General features: G+C 39.3%; 1 protein-coding gene across 14 annotated transcripts in view; it reads left to right on the top strand.

The window, feature by feature from the left end:
- The window catches only part of PTPN3 (protein tyrosine phosphatase non-receptor type 3), a 229,171-nt gene that overhangs the window by 90,164 nt on the left and 115,875 nt on the right, over positions 1 to 23,132 (top strand). For 11 of the 14 annotated variants that reach the window (XR_009758410.1, XR_009758412.1, XR_009758411.1 and 8 more), the window contains 6 exons: positions 4,381 to 4,459; positions 5,787 to 5,831; positions 9,903 to 9,955; positions 12,910 to 13,030; positions 14,494 to 14,581; positions 17,405 to 17,493. Coding sequence is in view for 10 of the 14 variants with exons in the window: in XM_061589650.1 (XP_061445634.1) it covers positions 4,381 to 4,459; positions 5,787 to 5,831; positions 9,903 to 9,955; positions 12,910 to 13,030; positions 14,494 to 14,581; positions 17,405 to 17,493 (475 nt within the window). In the remaining 4 variants the exon portion in view is untranslated. Of the gene's footprint in view, positions 1 to 4,380; positions 4,460 to 5,784; positions 5,832 to 9,902; positions 9,956 to 12,909; positions 13,031 to 14,493; positions 14,582 to 17,404; positions 17,494 to 18,306; positions 18,371 to 23,132 lie in introns of those variants that run through there. The other 3 variants (XM_061589653.1, XM_061589654.1, XM_061589655.1) reach the window with 3 other exon arrangements.

The raw sequence follows: 23,132 nt of genomic DNA, 5'->3' as shown, positions 1-23,132 counted from the left end.
CTAAAATGATGAAACTGAGGTTATCATACTTTGGACACATCATGTGAAGACATGATTCACTAGAAAAGACAATAATGCTTGGAAAAACAGAAGGGAGTGGAAAAAGAGGAAGATCAAACAAGAGATGGATTGATTCCATAAAGGAAGCCACAGACCTGAACTTACAAGATCTGAGCAGGGTGGTTCATGACAGATGCTGTTGGAGGTCACTGATTCATAGGATCGCCATAAGTCATAATCGACTTGAAGGAACATAACAACAACAACAGCAACGCTGCAATATTAGCAAATCCAGGTCTGCTAATAAATAATAACAAATTATCTACATACCAAGCTATTTTAAATTCCACTTTTTTCATGAACATGAATATCTCTATTCTGCGTAACGTGCACCCCAACAACTCTAAGCATAGAGCAACTATCAAATAAGAGGACAGTCCTGCCTTGTACTAGTCTCTAAAACATACTTTAGAGGATTTAGTTTGTCACCTGTGATTGGGAAGAAAGCTGCAAAATTCTAATCTAATTCATAATTTTCTGAAGAAACCCCCCCTTTTTTTCAAAGTAACTGAAATAAACTGCCAGTGTGTTTTGTCAGGTGCTTTCTCAGTATCAAGACAAATAATTGCAGCTACATCAGGTCTTTCATGATTTAAAACAACCACCTTAGCTACCAAAACTATCTGCTTCCTGCCTTTGGTTGGTGAATAAACTTACTGGGTGTACTAATGTTGCTATCACCGCCTGAAGTCTGTTACCAAGGATTACTGTTAATATCTTGACATCTAAATTAATTAAGGAGACTTGTATATATTGTGCACGATTGGTATGGTCTTTACCAGGTATAGGAATAACAGAGGCATGAGAATCGTACAGTGGCAGGGTACCTGATTCAAAAGCCTTTGGATAAAGGCAAAACAGCCATCTTATACCCATTCCTCATTCTATTAATGACATTCTTGATTTCTTCCGTTTGTAAATTGTGTGAAATAAGCTTCCTTTGTTGCAAATCTAACTATAGATACACCACCTGTGAAAATTTTCAAATATGCATTCTGTAGGCTCCCTATCTTTCCTATACAATTGAGAATTGTATTTTGGAAACTGAATTATAACCTTTGGTGGTGTTGTATACATTATTGCATTAAATCTTAATCAGTGGGATATAATTGTTTTTTTAAATGAAATGCCAATATCTACCTAGTGTCTTTCCATTTTCCTAATAATATTGAACAAACATGTCAAAACAAATTAGCTTTAGCTGAAAGTCAATTATTCAATTCACATTTAGCACATTCCAAATTTTGATAAAGATCTAGAGAAGAACACGTTGCAAATTGACTTCACAGTTATATCGAAATTCTCTTCTAATGAAGCCATAAGCTGCTTCTTACAAGAAGCATATGCTGTCATCCTTCCCCTTGCACAGGCTTGCAGGTGCCAGGTATGCCATTCTGTAGCAATGAACAAAGCAGAACCTTCACTAGAAGTCCCACTAGTATACACCTCCACAAAGTCTATCTTTATCATCCACTAAAAGATGTGTTTCTTGAAAAAAATGCTGCCTCAACTTTAAGATTTTTTTTAATCTGGAGAGCACTTGTTTTCTTTTATTAGGAGAACACAAACCCTTGACATTCCAAGTTAAAATTTTTTAAACTCTGTTAGAAAATAAAGTTGATACAACAAAGATGAAATTCACAATTCTACATACACAAAACAATTATTTATACTCACAATCACAACGTCTAAAGGCCCATGCATAGATGACATCCAAGTGACATCCATAATTATCAGAAACAAAGGAACAATGTATTGTGCTACCCCTTATCCCTCTAAAGTATATCTTTGTAACAAAGCATGCTTGTACGTACAATATAGGGGCAGTATTCAACATCTGATATTGCAACATTGAAAAAAAATGTTGGTAACATTTGTAACCCAAATCCACACACAGCTGACGAATAAAACAATTAAACCTTGCCAAAAGACAAATACAGAAAAAAAATTAAGAAAAAGGGGGGGGTGACAGAAAAACAAAAGAAAGAATATCAAAAAGGGAAAGCAGTGCTTATGAACTAGTTGGCAGCATACTCCCCTCCCTTCATCTCATTGCCCACATAAATGCAAGAATCTTTGATGAGGTACTGAAAGTAGAAAACGTCTGCTGGATCACCCCCTGGTTGTATGCTTGTTGACATCCTCAAATCTAAAATGTTAGAGGGGACTTTGTAGAAGTCATGCTGGTTCTTCCACAAGACTTGTTCCTCTATATGCTTGGTAATTCTATCTTTAATAATGCTGTCCACTAGATTTCCTGGAACTGATGTTAAGCTAGCCTGTAATCTCCTGGATCCCTTTTTTAAAAAAATAGGTGTTACCTTGGCCACTTCCCAGTCTTTGAGTATGTAGGCCAGTGTTTGAAACAATTTACAGATTTTTGTTAGAAGACCAGTAATTTCACATTTTGAGTTCTTTTCAACTCTTAAGTACATGCTATCTGAACCTGGTTGTTTTAATTTCTTAGCAAAGCCTAGAACTTTGTCTTTTGGCTTCACTATTTGCCCCAATTCCTCAGACTCCCTTCCTGGGAAAATTAGTTCAACATCTTAATTATCCATTCTTGCAGTGCTTTCTGCGTCCATTGCAGTGGCAAAAAGCATTGTGTATGGTAGGTAGAGTTTAATTCCCTTTTTTTCAGATTTAGCTCTGGCATCGATAATTTTTTGCTAAATTTGAAACTTGACTAGTATTACATATTCTGGGTAGGGGAATCTTGAAGGTTCTTTAAATAGAGCATTTATTGTGAGAAAATCTGGGAACAAATCATAATTCTCTCCCTATACTCCAAACTGCATTTTTTCTTGTGCTGTGTCTCCCCCCCTCCCTAGTAAGGCCGACCTGCCCTGGATTGACTTTGGGACCACCCACCCTGGGTCAGAGCTACTCCTGAATAGGTTCAAGGGGTGGGGCTTTAATCTCTCATTAAACATATGATGAGACAGGGGAAGGAGATGTTGTTTCTGTTTCCTCTCCCCTCCAGCCAACAGCAGGGTCAATTTATACTTCATGATGCTGTTTTGCAAAAAAAACAGCATTGCATAGTAGGGAGTGATCCTGGGGAGATACTATTTTACAAAGGCCTTTCCTGCACCCCTGGAAGATCGCTGGCTCTGCTCAGTAAGAAGACCTGTGGCTACCTCTTCTTCCTGCCTGATGCCCTGACCCCTGATGGCCTCAGGTCATTCTGAGTTATTGAATCTGAACTGTAATGATCTGTGGGTGTCAGAACCTGACTCAGGTGAGGCCAGAACTGTCCGAATGGGTCCGGTTTGGCTCGGGCCTTGGCCAAATCCCGTGCACCGCCCTAATTTTTTTCCCTTCCAGGGTTTATGCCTGCAATGTCGGTCAATCAATCTTTTTTCAACCATGAGTTACAACAGAGAATGGAGCATAGTAGATGGGGATTTGTCCTATTTATTACCATCCTGCTCAATCTATAATTTAATAAATAAAATTGATAAAGGAGCAAACTGCAGCCAAGATTTAGGAACACATCTTTACATCAAGAGGCCAGAGCAGATCAAATGCCATTGCTTGTCATCTATAACGCTTTTGGGTTAGGCTTGCATACTGGCCAGAGCAACTAAGAAATTCTATTAATTGCTGGCCAACATTCTTCACCTGTGCCTTCTCATATGTCTTTACTTTGTCCCATTCTGTCCTCTATTTTTATCGATTTGGATCTGACAATTTATGTATATTTTTATCTACACATCACAAAACAAAACAAAACAAAAAACAAATACCAACAACCAAACCAAAAGACCCTTTCTCCCTTGTGATGTCTTAATATTTGATAGATTCTGAGCCAGCTGAATGAATTGTGAAAATGCATAGCACAATCTGTTCCAGAAAAAATATTCTTTAGTTTATTCTAGAAAAAAACACCCTGCAGTTAGAGTAGATGAATTGAAATCAGTGGGTATCTTAGGTTCCATTAAATCCAGTAGGTCTACTTTCAGTCTGATGAAGGCTGCAGTCCAATACATGTCAACCCAGAAATAAGCTCCATTGGGTTCAATGGGATTTACCTCCAGATAAGTGTGTATTGGATTGCAGCCTAAGTCTGGATCCAACCTTTTGTGTTTCTAAAAAAAATACAAATTATATTAACATTCCTACTGAAGTGTTCCTATGAACAGAGGTTTTATACAAATGTCTTATTGGGCTTCTGTTTTAAGACATAAACATACGTTTGTTCGTAGAAGCAAATTTCATCTGTCTTTTTATATGGTACAGCTTTCCTCCCTGAGATTTTTAAATAAATATAGATGAAGAAATTATATACATTGATTTTAATTTTGTAAAATATTGTAGGTGGTTTCCCCTGCACCCTGCATTTTCGAGTAAGGTTTTTTATACCTGATCCAAACACACTGCAGCAGGAACAAACCAGGTACCCTTTGCTTCTTTTTCTTTGTAAAGGTTCTGTAACTATTTGATAACAATTGCTGACATCTCTCTTACCCTAGTATTCATAAAAATGCTGGATCAAGCCAGTGGCCTATTTAGTCCAGCATCTTGTTCTCACAGTGGCCAGCCAGGTGCCTCTGGGAAGCCCAAAAGCAAAACCTGACCGCAACAGCACTCTCCCTCCTGTGGTTTCCAGCAGCTAGTATGTAGAAACATACTGCCTCCAATAGTGGAGGTAGAACATACCCTTCAGGGTTCGTAGTCATTGATAGCTTTGCAGGAATATACTAGTGTTGCTTATTTTATCTATGGCTGGCACAGAGACAGTTATATGACAGAATTGCAAGTTTAAAGTACATTACATTTAAAACAAAAAAGTCAGGTTTCTACGCACACACATTCACATCTCCAGCCACCATCCAGGCCACCAGGAGCTATTATCACAGTTCAAGGACATGTTCCAGCCAGGCAAAAGCACTTGAAGAGGGTGTGGAGCAAAGCTCGTGAGAGGTATGACCTAGGCAGATTGGTGGAGGTGGGGGTGGGGTGGCCTGGGAGAAACCTAAAGGCTAGATAGAGAGGTCTGGAGGGTTGCATTCAAACCATGGGCCCTGTTTCAGATGTTGATGTTCTAATCCTCAGCTGCTGAATATATTGATACAGTAGGGCCCAGCTTCTTGGCGTTCTGCTAATACAGCACCAGCGGGGATCAGCTGGAGGGGGCACTGGAGCTCCCCGCACTCCAGCTGATTGCGCTAGGGGAGGGGAAGATCCGCTGTAGCACGCTACAGCGGATCTTTTCTTCTTCTGGCGCTATCAGAGTCCCGCACTTGAGCTGATCGTGCTGGAGCAGGGGAAGACCAGCTGTTGCGTGCTACAGCTGATCTTCTCCCCGGGGGCGGTCAGACTCCCACACTTCAGCTGATCGCGCCGGAGGAGGGGAAGATCAGCTGTAGCGTGCTACAGCTGATCTCTTCTGGCACGATCAGACTCCCACTCGAGCTGATTGCGCCGGAGGAGGGGAAGATCTGATCTTCTCCTCCTCTGATGCGATCAGCGGGTTAGGTTCCAGACACCTGTGCTAAAGCTGATCTACTTTTCAGCGGTTTTCGCTTTTTGGTGGGGGTCTGGAACCTAACCTGCCGTATGAGTGGGGCCCTACTGTATATGTAATCATCATAATTGTCTCTAAATAGTAAGGTATAAATGTAAATTCAGAAATACATGAATCTGCGCAATATTAATGTTAGGAGTTTTAAAATACAGTTGGTTGACTAGTTAAATGTAACAGTTATTTCAATTTTTTTTAGGCATTTATTCTTCCTGCAATTGAAGGCTGACATTTTGGAAGGAAGGTAACAAATTCTTATTAAAGCAGGTCAATTGGTTGATGGTTGGAACAGTCCAAGAAATAAGAAAAAAAAGTTCCCATTCTGTTATGGGGAAATCTTGTCAACAATTAGAATCACTGCAAAATTGGTGGTTGTACCAATCTAAACATACATAGCTGAGCTTCTGTAGGAATTAAGCTTTGCATAGCTTGTGAAACTCAACTGGGTTGCCAATGGGAGTGCTGTATGAAGTGCATCAACCAATTGCAAATATTTTCCATTCTACGTTTATATTCTATTAGAGTAGAATTCCAGCACTTGAAAGTGCATTATTGCCACTACCATTTGTTGTTGTTATGTGTCTTCAAGTCAGTTACGACTTACGGCGACCCTATGAATCAGCCACGTCCAAGAGCATCTGTCATGAACCACCCTGTTCAGACCTTGTAAGTTCAGGTCTGTGGCTTCCTTTATGGAATCAATCCATCACTTGTTTGGGTTTCCTGTTTTTCTACTCCCTTCTGTTTTCCCCAGCATTATTGTCTTTTCTAGTGAGTCACGTCTTCTCATTATGTGTCCAAAGTATGATAACCTCAGTTTCATCATTTTAGCTTCTAGTGACAGTTCTGGTTTAATTTGTTCGAAAATCCAATTATTTGCCTTTTTTGCAGTCCATGGTATCCGCAAAGCTCTCCTCCAACACCACACTTCAAATGAGTTGATTTTTCTCTTATCCTCTTTTTTCACTGTCCAACTTTCACATCCATACAGAGATCAGGAATACCATAGTCTGAATGATCCTGACTTTCATGTTCAGTGATACATCTTTGCATTTGAGGAACTTTTCTAGTTCTCTCATAGCTGTCATCGCCAGTCCTAGCCTTCTTCTTTCTTGACTATTGTCTCCATATTGGTTAATGACTGTGTCGAGGTATTGATAATCCTTGACAAGTTCAATGTCCTTGTTGTCAACTTTAAAATTACATAAACCTTCTGTTGTCATTGCTTTAGTCTTTTTGACGTTCAGCTGTAGTCCTGCTTTTGTGCTGTCCTCTTTAACTTTCATCAGCATTCGTTTCAAATCATTACTGGTTTCTATTAGTAGTATGGTATCCTCTGCATGTCTTAAATTCTCCCTTCAGTTTTCACTCTTCCTTCATCTTGGTCCAATCCTGCTTTCCATATGATATGTTCTGCATATACATTAAACAAATAGGGTGATTAAACACACCGATGGGGAACCAGTTGGTTTCTCCATATTCTGTCCTTACAGTAGCCTCTTGTCCAAAGTATAGTTTGCGCATCAGGACAATCAGATGCTGTGGCACCCCCATATCTTTTAAACTATACCATAGTTTTTCATGATCTACACATTCAAAGGCTTTGCTGTAATCTATAAAGCACAGGGTGATTTTAATCTGAAATTCCTTGGTCCATTCCATTATCCAACGTATGTTTGCGATATGATCTCTTGTGCCTCTTCCCTTTCTAAATCCAGCTTGGCATCTGGCATTTCTCACTCCATATATGGTAAGAGCCTTTGTTGTAGAATCTTGAGCATTACTTTACTTGCATGGGATATTAAGGTAATAGTTCGATAATTACTGCATTCCCTGGGATCCCCTTTCTTTGGAATTGGGATGTATATCAAACGCTTCCAGTCTGTGGGCCATTGTTTAGTTTTCCATATTTCTTGACAAATTTTTGTCAAAATTTGGACAGATTCAGTCTCAGTAACTTGTAGCAACTCTATTGGTATGCCATCTGTTCCTGGTGATTTGTTTCTTCGTAGTATTTTAAGAGCAGCTTTCACCTCACATTCTAACATTTCTGGTTCTTCATCATACAGTTTCTTCATGAATAAATCTGTCATCCCTGCATCTCTTTTATAGAGTTCTTCAGTGTATTGCTTCCATCTTCCTTTTATTTCATCTCGGTCAGTCAGTGTGTTTCCTTGTTGATTATTCAACATCCCTAGTTGTGGTTTAAATTTCCTCTCATTTCTCTAATCTTTTGGAATAGGGCTCCTGTTCTACCTTTTTCTTGTCCTCTTCTATTTCTATACAATAACCATTGTAATAGTTCTCTTTGTCCCTATGTACTAGTTGCTGTATTGTTGCATTTAGGGTTCTAACCTTCTTTCTCTCTCCGTTTGCCTTTGTTTTCCTCTCTTCACCATTTTAAGAATTTCTTCAGTGATCCATTGAGGTCTTTCTCTCCTTTTAATGAGAGGTATTGTCTTTTTGCATTCTTCCCTGATCATGTCCCTGACTTCACTCCATAGTTCTTCTGGTTCTCTGTCAACTAAGTTTAAAGCCTCAAACCTGTTCCTTATTTGAACTTTATATTCTTGTGGGATGTTCTTTAAATTGTATTTTGGAACCATGTTTGCTTTGTTCTTCTTCTTTAGCTTTACTCTGATTTTCGATACGACCCGTTCATGACCACAGTCTGCTCCTGGTCTTGTTTTTGTAGAACTTCTCCATCTTCTGCTACCAATTATATAATCAATTTGATTCCTATATTGACCATTTGGTGATGTCCACATGTACAGTTGTCCTGTTGGTTGCGCAAAAAATGTGTTCACAAGAAACAAATTATTGGCTTCACAGAATTCAATAAGTTTTTCTCCTGCTTCATTTCTATCTCGTAAGCCCCATTTCCCCACAATTCCTAGTTCTTCTCTGTTCCCTACTTTTGCATTCCAGTCCCCCATGATTATCAGCACATCTTGTTTTGGTGTGTGATCAATTTCTTCCTGTAGTTCTGCTTAAAATCTCTCCAATTTCTCTTCTGTGTTTGCCATCGGAGCATAGACTTGGATGATGGTTACTGTATGTTAATATGTTTCCCGTGTAATCTCATCGATATCACTCGCTCAGACCTTGCGTTCTAGCTCCTGATTGCTTTTGCTACATCACATCTCACTATTAAAGCAACCCTGTTTCTTCTTAATTTCTCATTTCCTGCATAAAATATTTTGTAGTTGCCTGATTGAAAATGTCCCATTCCCGTCCATTTTTATTCACCCACACCAAGTATTGTAATGTTGAGACGTTCCATTTCTTGCTTGACAATTTCTAACTTTCCCTGGTTCATGATTCTCACATTCTATGTTCCAAATGTGTACGTCGTACAACTCCGCACTCTCCTTTTGCAATTGTGCACATCAGCCTCTGGGCTTCCTTTCGGCTTTGACCCGGCTGCGTCATTAGTCACAGCGCTACTCGTACTTGTCATTTGTTCTTCCCCAGTAGCTCGTTGAGTGCCTTCTGACCTGGGGGTCTCATCTTCCAGCACTATCTTGTGTTGCATTTTGGATACTCTGTTCCATCCATACATAGAGATCAGGAATACCACGGTCTGAATGATCCTGACTTTAGTGTTCAGTGATACATCTTTGCATTGCACTTTACCATAACCTTGTGTTATAGACACAACATGTGAGAGACTTCTGTAAAGCTCTTTGCTAATTGAGCATCTGTGACACTACAGGAGTCTCATGTAAATCTGAAATGTCAATTACTTTTATTCAATATTTCTAGTATGTTGCCTGTAAATCAACTGTGGATCAGTTTCTTTGGTACATCTGGCTGTTCATGGTTTTCATTTTCAGTGTGCTGGATAGTTTTAGCTGGTTTTCGAGAAGCGGAAATGTTTTCTTGTGTTTCAGATTTGTTTTGGAAATCAATTATCTGTTCTTAAGGAAGATGCAATAAAATGTATAGCTGCCTTGTGCTGGTGTTACAAGTAAATATGCTGTAAAGATTGTGGATGCATTCACATAGTATTGTCTTTCTCAGCTGCCTAAAGCGTGCTTTAGACCCAACCAAATAAATGAAATTGGTTTGTATGTTAAAGCAGGTGACATCTTTAGACCTAGATCTGATGAAGGGACAGCAGTTTTTAAATTTAAAACTGTCATTATTATTATTAGTAGTAATAGTAGTATTATTATTAGTATTAATATTGCCACAGACATTTTGTGATGCTTGAATAAGTGCATTGTAGTAGCATAACATCTTTCTGCTGTGTTTGGCATTAACCTACAGTTCAGACAGAATATTATGAACATATTTCAATTATCCCTTTCAGGTTGCTATGTCCTGTCAGTTCAGCTGTGGTACTTGCATCATATGCAGTTCAGTGTAAGTAGTAATACATTAGTGAAATATTTGGTGCTATTTCACTATTTCTTTTGTGCTTATTGATATGCTCCCCAGCCAGTTATTTTTGGATCATAATGGCTAGTTTCATAGCCAGTTTTTAAGTAATGGGCTCATCACAGCTTTAGGACCTTTAGCTAGAGAGCTTTTAATTCACAGAAAATATTAAGAAGCCATTTTGAGAACAGGGTTCTCTCTGCACAGATCTGATTTGATGATAAAACATTATGAAATATGTGATGCACGTTCCAGTGAGAATGTATTGCTTCACAATGAATTTCATTACATTTTTAGACATTTCCTAAAATCACAATATCCAACCAGTGAAGTAGAAAAACTGATTTGCAAGGCCACATTGATGCCCTGGAAAAACCTACTCTAGGACAAGCCAACAAGGGAGAGCGCAGGACCTGTCTTGTCACATCACCTAGCTAGAACCACTCAAATGTACTATCCATTATTTTCAACCCATCCTGATAATACTCACCTATCACATGCCTTGCGTGGCAGGCCTGTCCTTGCTTACAGATAGACCCTCTCCCGATCTGAAATGGCTAGTCACGAGAAACAAAAGGTCACTTAATAGACACACAAACCAAAGGGACAGACTCTGTAACATGCCCAAATGCTAACTCTGTCATTTTTATAAATACACACACAAACTCGTTCGGCTGTAGAGGAAGAATAGGGAGCACAATTTGTGTAGTAGCACCTTGAACTTTACTGTACCTGATGTCATATGATGTCAGTCTCTAGAAATGCAAGTGTGCTTAGCCCAAAATGGCCTTGTAGGCCAATGTATGAGGTATGGCAAGCTTAATTTGGCCCAAAGGTCAAAGGTTTCCCACCACTACCATTGTCAATGTCACTGAAATTTGCTCATCGATAATAAAAGTGCTGTGGTTCTAGCATCTTGGTTCCAAAATTTTGTAATGGTGTATGAGAGATTCGGTATTTGCCTTCCCTGGAGAGTGTTAATGTTTGGCAGGCTTCATTCAAGTTAATGTTTAACTATTTTACATTTTTTCTAAACTTGCTAGCATGATCCATGTGATCTGCTACCAAATATAAGTGGTCTCTTAAGGCACTTATTGACCAAGTAAATGTTTATACAGTCTTTGGGTTTTTTTTATAGTTACAGTGGTTGCCATTAATTCAGTAAGCTAGCAATGCAGTGGCTTTATCAGCAGTTAACAGCTCTTAATTTCAGCACTGTTGAATATTGTTTCTGATTCCTGGATGGTTGGTTATTCTGTTTTCATATCTGTAATCCGAAAAATACTGAATTGAGAAAGAGGTTTTGTATGCTTTTTCACATAATGTTGTAGGCTTTTTGTTATTTGGAACAGTTGGAATCCTGTGCTATATCAAAGTTTTAAAAGCAGATTATGATGTCTAGGAGTTGCTGTTAAGGACAGTGTTTAAAGATTCCTCCCCCAGCCCAGTCACTATAGAGTAGGATACTCTAATCTAGGGATGAGGAACCTGGGGCAGGCTTCCATTGGCCCCAACCAGCATAGCAAATAGTTAGGGACTCTGGGAGTGTTGCAGGTCCCCCAGCCCTGGGCATGATGTTTAGATTGACAGTCAGAGTGTGGTCATTGTGCTGCCTCAAAAACCTCTGCAGGATTTAGATGGGAGTACTGATAGATGGAAAACTGACAGGATGGGAAATGGTTCCGTTTCAGTTGCAGCTAAAGTTCTGGTTTGGTTTCAGTACTGGCCAGTAAAGGTTCACTAACCAGTTCAGCACAAAATTTAAATATAAGGCCACATTAAAATGAATTTTGAAATGCCTTCCTTTTGGAAGGGTGGGGGGAACACAGGATATACCCTTCTCGTTGTTGCATGACTTGGTTCCACAGGTTTCTCTGCTTGCTCAAGTTATCTCGCAGTCTGATAACTTCCTTGATTCTGACAATTAAAAACAGGAATCCTCAACTAGTTTTAGAGGATTTTACAATCCTAAATATATGTGGGATCTCAACCATTTACTGCATTGATTTGATCTTTGCATGGAAACTTTACAAATCTGCGGGCTCAGTGCGCATAATGATGATAACAACAATGGGATATTCCGTTGAAATCTAGGACCAGCAGCAGATTGATGTTTTCAATTCCTAGTGACCAGGTTCTTTTGAGTTTGGTTTTAAAACAGTACTTTATATTATTTATTTAACCACTTCGGCTGCAATCCAATACACACTTACCTGGGAGTAAGTCCCATTTAACTTAGTGGAGCTTACTTCTGAGTAGACATGTAGTGGATTGTACGGTTAATCATCAAAGCCTTTAAGCCAGGAGTTTCTAATGGAAGGGCTTCAGGGGGGGTCTGTGAACCAGGAGCAAAAACAAACAAACCAATTTCCAGTACAATGAATTTTTTAAATTTTATTTTTGGGGTCCTTAGCTTTCATCAGATTCTCAAAGGGATACATGAGCCAAAAAATTAAGAACCACTGCTTTAAGCGGTTTACATAAACTATAAATAAAAATACCAATTTTATGGAAGTGAAAATTAACATTTCATTAAATTTTATTATTATTTTAAAGCATGACGGGCCTAAATTATGCATAAGCATAAATGGCCTAAACTGAAATGGGGGTATGCCAATCTAGAAAATCACTGTTCTTTGATTATACTTGGAAAGGTGGTTCACTGGCCTTGATTCTGATTCTAGATTTCCTTCCCATCACTGCGCCTTATTCAACCTGGACCAATTGTTGGGCCAGCATGCTATTGCTAGCTGTAGTATTTTTACACATCTCCCAATCCAGAGAAAGGAAAGTAGAGCAATATTAGGAACTTCCACAGGCGTTACATGAGGACATTATTCACTATGCCGTGTCTGCAGAGTAAGGTTTTGCTAAGCACCTTTGTGTTTGCATGAAAGAAAATAATTATTTTTGTTTTTCTCTCCCCCCCCCAAAAAAAGCTCAGCTTGGAGACTACAATAGTTCTGTCCATCTTCCAGAGTATCTTTCAGACTATTGCTTTACACCAGAGCAAAATAAAGATTTTCTAACCAAAGTAGAATCACTACATGAACAGCACAGGTAATTTGCACAATTTTAATGTTCTTTCATTTGTGTTTTCTCTGCCTGGCATTTTTTAAACAAGTAATAAAATTTTCAGACATTTTACCACTTTAACTTAGAACGTATTTGATAGTTAAATACATGGAGGCTCTTCACCTGAAACATTAAATTAATAACCAAAGGAATATATCAACATCTCCAATTCATTTTAAAGTTTGCTCATTTTGTGTCCATAGGAACACAGGAAGCTGCCTTATCACAAGTCATGCCTTGGGTCCATCTAGCTAATTATTGTCTATGCTAACTGGCTCTCCAGGGTTTCAAGCAGGGGACCTTCCCAGCCCTACCTGGAGATGCCAGAGGTTGAACCTGGAACCTTCTGAATTCAAAGCACATGCTCAACCACTATGCATTAGTCCTTCATGTTTGATTATTGAATAGAGAACTTCTAAAAAAGGAATCTGTGTGTTGGATCTGATACAGAAATTTAGCATACTCCTTTTTCACTCTAAGAATAGAGTGAAATTTATATGCCAAAGCATATTGCTTCAAGTATTTTTAAAACTATTGGCTATTGTTGGTCATGTGGATAGGCAAGCAAGACAATATTTTAATGTCAATGATTTATCAAGACTCCTTTTTTCAGAACAGTGCTAAAACTTAACTTACTGATATATCTGGAAACAGTTCACAGTGTTCTGTGAACATTTTGGATGATTATAAATAACAGTGGCTAAAGGTTAAAGATAGAGGCCTTGATCCATAAAGCTTGAGGGATTGACCTACTTGTTTGTTTATTCTGAATAACAGCATAAAATGGCTTTTTAGAACCTCCCTCCCCTTGACTTTTTGATCTTGTATGTTGTTGAGAGACAACATACTCTTAGTAATGCTTTTCCTGTGTAAGTAACACAACATCCCATCCTAGTATAATGGATGGGTTGGGGCCAGATGTAGGGGAGATGGCAGTTTTCTACTGAAGATAAATAAAACGAGAGATGCCCTGTAGCATTACAGAAGGGCAGTAACAGATGTTACAGACACTATCCACTAGATGTCTCTGGTACTGATAGAGCATATGGAGTAGCAATGACCTGTGGGGAAAACTCTGTTTTGTACATCTAATGAGAAATATTTGTTGTTGTTGAAGTGTTAAGAAAATGTGATATTGCTGTAATATAAAGCCATAGAGTTGGAAAAGACCTTAAGGGCCATCTGGTCTAGCCCTCTGTGGTTGTATGTGCTCAAAGGGGGAATACGGCACGTGAAAAGCAGTTGACATGGTGGTGTGGTACAAGTGTAGGCAAATCCGTCATGAGGTTACACCATGACTCAAATGTGGTGAAAGAGTTTTTCCGTAAGTATGTATCTTGAATGTATTTTATATAATGGCACTTTAAAAGTTTTCTGTATAAGCCAATGACTTTTCAATTAAGATAGTAATTTATTGCATTTTAATATCTTATTGGTTTCCTCCTCAGTGGCCTCAAACAATCGGAAGCAGAGTCCTGCTACATTAATATAGCAAGAACACTTGAATTCTATGGAATAGAATTACACAGTGGTAGAGTATGTTTACAGTATTGTTTTTATATTTAGAGCAACTTGTATTTTTTTTTTAAAAAGTAATCACAGAACTTTACATGCAATCATACCGAAATAGGATTGATTGTAAACATAAGCAAATAATTTTCAATTTTCATCCATACCTTATTTTTAACTATAGAACAGCTAAGCAAGAAAAAACTTTTTTTTACATATATGGGGCATATCCACTAAATAAGTTACATCTTTATAACTTACATTGTTAAGCAGGATGTGTTGCTGGGAAGTACAAGTCCTTGTTAATTATCTTAAACTGCAAATTTGAGACAAGCTTGCAATATTGTTGGTTCTCAACTGAGTTCTTTAATTATCCTTATGCTTTTTTCTTTTTTTGCATAACTGACACTGCAAAAACAGTGAAAGTAAGTTGCTTCAGTAGAAGAATATAGTACTGTCCTATAGTTTTAGACTGAAATTCTTGTGTAGTACTACTGCCCTAGAATTTACTGCATTTTAGAATTAAACTCTGAACAAGATTAATGGTATAAATGCTTGTCTTAAAATCTAGTGACAGGCCTGAATCCAAAGTGCTACTTAGGTGTGCCCAAGGGCTAGGGGATGCTCATCAGGATTTTGGGTGTGTATTTGTATGCATGTGTGTTTATGGGGAAAAGCACACCCATTGTATCCTCACCATATGTATTTGAAAGTCCCCTCAGTTTTAAATGGGGTTCGCCATGTTATATGGAGCTGCTGTTTGAGAAACACCAACTTAAACCTTCCTTCCACATTCAGAAGTAGTTGTCCATTTCTTCTGTTTTCAGCTGTAGCAATAGTATTATAATTAGCATGGCATCCATTGCTACAATGACTATAGTTTTTTGTACAAGTCTGCCAATGGCTCCCATTGACCTTGATGGATAAAACTAGACTGATTGCAGTTTGGGAATATAATTGAGGGTTGGGGCAATTTGGGATTATTGTGAACACGAACAGACATAAGAAGAGCCCTACTGAATCAGGCCAAAGGCTCATCTGATCCAGCATCCAGATAAAAGGAAAACAACCAAGCAGAAAAGCCTGATAAACATTCTTGGTGGCCTTCAAGAAACATGGAATGATGTAGGTGCCACTTGGAATAAAAAAAAAAATGAAGGAAGAAAACTGTTCTGCTTGAGCCCCAAACAATATATAGCATTGTAGAGATGGGGATTTGGGTTGGGGGTTTCATGTCATGAGGTCCAAAAAACTCCCGTTACTGTACTATATAAGGAGATTTTAGGAGGAAAGAAAGGAAGTGACACATTTTCGAACACCCCAGAAACATCTTCCTTTTCCCTGCCTGAACAGCACTTACAGTATTCTTGTTCCTGGCTGGCTGGAGTACTGAGAAAGAGCACTTGTGTTAGTGACTGTGGATGCCCACAACACTTTGTTGTGGTCACCACTTATATTAAATAGATTTTCCTTGTCACTAATAACATTATAAGCTATGGTCACGGTATTGACAACTAACCTACAATGCATGTTCACAGTAATGATTTGGCATACAGTAGGGCCCCGCTTCTCAGTGCCCCGCCTTTTGGCGTTCCGTTAACACAGTGCCAGCGGGGTGATCAGCTGGAGGGGGGCCTGGAGCTCCCCGCACTCCAGCTGATTGTGGCGGAGGAGGGGAATATCAGCTGTAGCTCGCTACAGCCAATCTTTTCCTCTTCTGGCATGATCAGACTCCCCCGCTCGAGCTAATCGCGTTGAACGAGGGGAAGATCAGCTGTAGCATGCTACAGCTGATCTTCTCCTCGTGGTGGTCAGACTCCCGCACTCCAGCTGATCATGCCAGAGGAGGGGAAGATCAGCTGTAGCCTGCTACAGCTGATCTTCTCTCTGGTGCGATCAGACTCCCGCTCGAGCTGATCGTGCCCGAGGAGGGGAAGATCTGATCTTCTCCCCCTCTGGTGCTATCAGCGGGTTAGGTTCCAGACCCCCACGCTACAGCTGATCCGCTTTTTGGCGGTTTTCGCTTTCTGGCAGGGGTCTGGAACCTAACCTGCCGTATGAGTGGGGCCCTACCGTACACGTCTGTGTTGGAATTGCTTTTTAATATGTTTTTAAACCTTTTTTTAATGTTTTTAACCTTTTTAAAAAAATGTTTTGAAAGCTTTTTTAAAACAATGTTTTTAAAGATGTTTTGTTTTAATGTGTTTTTATGATATTTTAAAGTGTTTTTAGTGCTTTTTGTTTGCCACCCTGGGCTTCTGTTGGGAGAAAGAGTGGGATATAAATAAAATAATAAATAAAAATAAATAAAATACAAGAACTCTTGTAGAGTATCTAATACAAAATGGCTTATATTATGGTTTTATGTGCTTTTAAAAATTGTAGTTCCTCTTTGACTGTGATTTTATTGCAGGTGTGGGAAACCTTTGGCCTTCCAGATATTACTGAACTACAACTCCCATCACCTTCAGTAAGCATGGCCAATCGCCAGGGATGACAGGAGTTGTCATTCAGCAACATCTGGAGGGCCAGTAGTTCCCTACCCCTTGTTCATTGATTTTTACGGTTACTTGTCCTGATATTTTCGGATCATGAGCAGGATTTCAATATATTAACCAAATAATAAATAAATAAAATGTGTAGCTCCGTTGATCATCTCAGTATATACATCTGGGTAGTTTTCTTCCAAATACAGAAGTAGTCAACTCCCTTCTATTTGGAGTCATCCAGTGCTTCATCCCCCACCACACAGAGAAACTGTCACACTTCCTTGTATCCATTACTAGAGTAGGATTCTTGGTGCTTTAATTTACCAGGTTTTTTTCCCCTGTGGTCTGTTCTTATTTTTAGGATCTTCATAATCTCGATCTTATGATTGGAATTGCTTCAGGGGGTATTGCAGTGTACAGAAAACTCATTTGCACAAGCTTCTATCCATGGTAAAATGCTTGGTGTGTGTGTGTGTGTGTGTATGAATACAGTTTTAAGATTGAACAAATAATCTCTCATTTTTTGGTAAACTGATTAGTTATTTAGATTCCTTGCTTGATGATGGCTTCCAGGAATTTGAAATATTTCCTAGTCTTGGCTCCTCTGCCAAACTTTTAGTGTTTCTCCTTCTCAAATCTTATTATAATATAATGCTGGATTGTTAATCCATTTCTTATTGCACTGAAAGAGTTGGTTGATGGCAATGGTTCCACTTGCCACTATGGGGCTCATAGACGTATTGACATTAAAATACAATGCAACATTCATTTTAATTTTTTTTGTTATACTTACTATTTCCGGGCTGCATGTCTATTGTTTTGCAAAGTTAAAACAAGAGATTAGACCATAAAAACCATTTTTGAAGTTGAAAGGTGTTGAGATTGAAATCTACTTGTAAACCCAGCCCCCTAATGCCTGATATATGGAAATGGGTATGATTATATGTGCAGCTTCTTCATACTGAATCAGGTCACTGTTCCATTTATTTTCTACTTTGATGGCAGCTCTCATGGTCTTGAGTGGAGGTCTTTGTCAGCCTTGCTATCTGAGAAAGTTTTAGCTGGAGATGCCACAAGCCTGAGCTTGGAATCTTCTGCATGCAAAAGTTGTGCTTTAGCATTGGGCTATGCCCCTTTCAGTTGTTTACTTTTGAGTAAAAGGTGCTGTATACATGATCAGGCATTCTCTTCATTATTATTAATTCATACTTTTGTTCAGATTATAATTTCTTCCCCTATTGTATCTAGAGAGAAATCAGGAGTGGGCTTTGAGCTCAGGTTCTTCTCCGTGATTCTTCTTGCCACAGAGAAGTGACCAACTGAACTGGTAATTCAGTATTTGAATGTTTGGAACTTGGTGACCCTAAGAAGCAAAATTAGGATTAGACTTTAAGGCCAGCTTTTGATTTCTCCCTGTGTACGGTTTGGGAGTGAGAAGGGAAGATATTATCTGAACATGGTCCTAGTAATTCCTGACTCAAATTAAATCTTGATGATGTTCTATAATACCAATTTGGAGAACTTGCATCCATTTGGATACCTCGGGAGTAAATAGTTCTTGAATTGCAGCCTAGTTTCTTTTCTTACTGACTCTAGGCTAGAAGTTGAATTCACTATTAAATACTAAAATGGTGTCATGTACAGGTAGGCAGTACTCATGAATTGTTTGGGGAAGTAATAAGCTAATTTGGAAAATGGCAAGAAACATATAGGAAATGAATGAGTGAAAAATGGCTACATGACTGAATTCCCAGCTTGTTGTTTGGGCATGCTTGGTTATTCAGATGTATGTATCTTTAATGACAAAACAAACTTCTAACGCAGCCTTTCCCAACCGGTGTGCCTCCAGATGTCGTTGGACCACAACTCCCATCAGCCTCAGCCATTGGCAATGCTGGCTGAAGCTGATGGGAGTTATGGTCCAACAACATCTGGAGGCACACTGGTTGGGAAAGGCTGTTCTAACGTATAGAAATAGCTTTTTAATTTTTTATCACAGAATTAAATCCATGCAATATAGTGTCATATTGCAACTTCTTGTTGGAAAAAAATTTCCACTCATCTATTAAGTTGCTGACTAGCATGGGGGCTAAGAGATAGAAAAGTGCACTTTTAAATAAAAGCAAGTCGTTTGTCATAGTTTATCTTTAGACCTCCCTGAATTATTTTAGAAGGGGAGCCCTTCCGCCACCCCACTAGGGGGACAGTACCCCCCTTGATATTTTATGATACTGAAAATTCAGACATTGTTTTCCCCCTGTAACGTTCCTCCTATTTGAGATACAGTAATGATTCTGGTCTCAAAATGTAACATTTTGAATGCTAGTTGTGAGAGAAATAATGGTGCGTCCATGTGTTCAGCTGTTAACAAGAATTATAGGAACCTTACCTCTCAGGAGCCAATTTCTTAAAACGTGTATACTAATGTAAAATGCAGATGTTTTGCTCTGCCAGGTGGAGAATGGTGGCAAGTCTAGATCTTCAGCTGCCACCTGACCACCAATGCAAAATAGTGCTGATTGGCATCAGGGGTAGCACCGAAAAGTTGATATTTTACATTCAAGGAAAGTCTTGCAGTTAAAATACTGAACTGATGCAGCTGCTTTTACTTTTTTAATACAATAATCAAAAATAAAAATCCATTGTTAAAATGAATCATAATTACTCTTTTTAAGTTTATGTTTACCAACTTGCATTTCTGTCCATTACTAGTTTTGAAAGATCTTTAGGGAAACTATGCCGCTTCAAGAGTGCAAGTCACCATCACAGAGAGCAGTGAACTGCAGTTGGATTTGCCTGCATTTGCAGCATGACAAACATCCTGCTTTTGCACCCACAGCTCATAAGTGCAGATGTTGGCTCTGAAGCTTGAGGCAACATCAACCATATTAGTTCTCTACTATCTTCAACTTTTCTGTTGTTCAGCAGGACTGGGTACCTCTATCAATATATTTGGAGTAAACATTAGAACACTCTGCAAAAACAGAACAGAGAATACGTGAAAACATGAGGGACTAAACTAAATAATACAATAATACCTCTCATCTCAAGTCGTGGATTTGCAGCTTGGCTCCAGATACAGCCCCCTTGTTAGGTTGTCCATTTAGTGTGGAGGTGCAGTGTGTCCTCTGTAGGGGGGAATTCCCTCTAGCTGCCTGCCTCTCTTGGCACTCATTCACAGTGTCCAAATTGCTGGTCCTATCATACATGAGCGCAACAAACATCTGGACAACACTCGTTGTTTCACTAACTTTGCTTCTTGCTATGCTCAAAACCCCCGATATGAACTCAGGAAAACCTTTCCAGGTTTCCCAGGCGATTTTCTTGCCCTTGCTACTAAACTGGGAATTGGTGTCACAGCCAGTAAAGGCATGAAACATGGTAATGCAGCTGATGTCTCTGGGCCCAAGGCTGCCAAAAGCTCGTGAGCTGCCATGATTGCTAATGGACACCCACAGCTCTTCCACACTTTGAAGATGACTGACTGAAGACACAGTGAGAACAACAACATTGGTGTCTATGGTTCTGATCAAGCATCCTCAAGATGCAGCATCTGCAGCATTAGCCTCTTCATGATCACAGGGGGATAAACTTTCTATATCTTTACGATTTGAAGAGGTCAGCACATCACAGTCCAACATGTTGTACTCCTCCTTGTCAGTAATTTTACCCAGCTGCTTGGTGTTTGTCCCAAGATATTTGAAGAGCCCGTTCTTGTTTTCACTGTCTGAGAAAACTCTTTCAACTGGAAAGGATTTTTGTAGAATTTGTCAGATGTATTCTCATTCTGCTTCCTTGTTTAGCCTGTGTAATATTCTTTAGGCTTTCTAGAGCACTGTTCTTGAACCTTGGGTCCCCAGATGTTCTTGGACTACAACTCCCATCATCCCCATCCAGCTTAGCCACTGGTCAAGAAATCGTGGGAGTTGTGGTCCAACAACATCTGGGACTCAAATTGGTCTAGAGTATACCTATCACACCCTATGTCAAATCTCTTGCTTGGCTGGCCTCTGAGGGTAGGGTAGGTATATATCATCCACATAAACTTAGAATGTACATGCATCTCTGGGCTGGAGCATGTGAACAACTGTGGCTCCATCCAGGAGAACTGCATTGATGGGGGGCAGTGCAGAGACAGTTGCTTGCTCAGTTGTAAGAAGGCAGTTTATCAGGTCAGAATTTTGAGAAGCGACAGAAAGTGATGGTGGGTATGGCTGGTTCCCATACATGAAGAATTCTTCAAGGTCACCATATCTTGTCTGGCATGCTATGTACAATCTGCTGAAGAGAAAACAAAATTTCTCAGTCCTATGAGTTTTGCATCTGTTTTACTCTGTATATTTCTTCTGCTTGCAGAATGTGGGGAACTTGTTCAAAGTGATGGCTTCCATTATACACTTGGAACACTCCTTTCCTTAACAAATGTGTCATATTGCTGTTTCCCATCTAGCTAAGTTCTCTGGACCACCTTCACAACAACAATTATTTGCCACCTGTTTCGTCCATATGTTGTACAGATTGGTGCTCTCTTCCAAAAAAGGATTTCCTTGGCTCTCCAGAAAAGATTAAAAAGATTTATTGATCCAGGGCTGATTTGTTTTCCTGGTAATGTTTGCCTGCCACAAGATCTAGATCAGCTGACACAGATTTAGAATTCTGAACCATGGTGCACATTATTATGCTATAATAAAAACAGTTGTTAAAAGTCTCACAGATTGTTTGTTGTTGTTTTTCATGGTGACTGAGAGACAACCACTCCCCAACTGTGACAAAATGGTTATTGTCCCTGCAAAATACATTCAAGATTTTATTTGTATTTAATATTATGGAGGCTCTTGACTTGCCTAGTTCAGTCTTAACAGTTTTGCAGTCTGTTGGGCCACACTGAGGCCTTGTAGTCTCTTGGTGCAAAGGAAGTGGGTAGAGCCACAGTTAAGGACTAAACATCCTTCTGAGGGCCATAGACCCTATAAGGCAGGGTATAGTTCTTAATAAATTAATAAACACACAAACAAATACCGGCGAACAGCAACAAAACCCCAAAGAATCATGGAAATTGTAGTATGATGGGGCAGTCCTGTGCTGCAGCTGGTGTTGTAACTGAGTCCATCAGGTGACCCTGTCACTATTGGCTGGCACTGGCTGCCCAGGGGGATTGCTGAGTGCCCCCAGAGAATCTGGGGGTGCTTGAGCCCCTCAGCTCCCCCAGTTTACCCAGAGTATCTCAATTGGGAGAAATGCTACTGGAGGAAACAGTATATCTGAGTTTTCGGTTTTGTAAAATGTCATGGGGGGCTATGGGCACACCACTATTTCTCTCACAACTGGCATTCAAAATGTTTAATGTTGAGACCAGAATCATTCTTGTATCTCAAGTAGGAGCAAAGTTACTGGGGGGAAACTGAATGTCTGAGTTTTCAGTGCTGTAAAATATTGGGGGGGGGGTCTTCTGCCCCAAGGAGGATGGTGGAATGGCACTACTTCTAAAATCATTCAGGGGGGTCTAAAGAGCAACCATATCAATTGGCTTGTTTTTCTCACAAAATGCAAATTTTCTTTGCTTTTTGGCTCTCAACCCCCACACTGGAACTGTTACTTCACAGAGGTAATGTTTTGCTATGAAAGAGAAGGGAGCAGCAGCTAGAAAGCAGGGATGCTTCATGGGGCAGATGGAACAGCACAGTAAGAAGAAGAAATCCAGACAGTATAGGAAAAATTGTCGGCTGTACAGTTCTTAAATGTATAGATTGGGGAGTTGAGAGTAGGAATTACATTTAAACATATATCAAATTTAAGTGTATGCATTGTTTTCCTTTTAAGTTTTAAAAGTTCTTTCATCAGTTGAAACCCTAAGTCTTGCTTCTATGTTAATGGCTGAACTGGGTGTCACAATCTTCATTTAAATAAAAAGCTTTACCAGTTGCACTTGAGTCTGATAGCCAGAGATGGAAGGATCAAGTCTATTTTCAATCTGTCAATTTTACCTGTGTCCCATTTCCGGATTAATTAGACTTAAAAAAATAACCTGCATGAATATGTGTATTTAAATAGATATTTTATCACAAAATACATATCTAAATGCAGTTTGG

This window comes from Rhineura floridana, chromosome 11 (genome assembly GCF_030035675.1).
Source record: "Rhineura floridana isolate rRhiFlo1 chromosome 11, rRhiFlo1.hap2, whole genome shotgun sequence".
Taxonomy (NCBI): Eukaryota; Metazoa; Chordata; class Lepidosauria; order Squamata; family Rhineuridae; genus Rhineura; species Rhineura floridana.
Note: the sequence above shows the minus strand (reverse complement) of the source record. Positions and strands in the feature narration are given on the sequence as shown.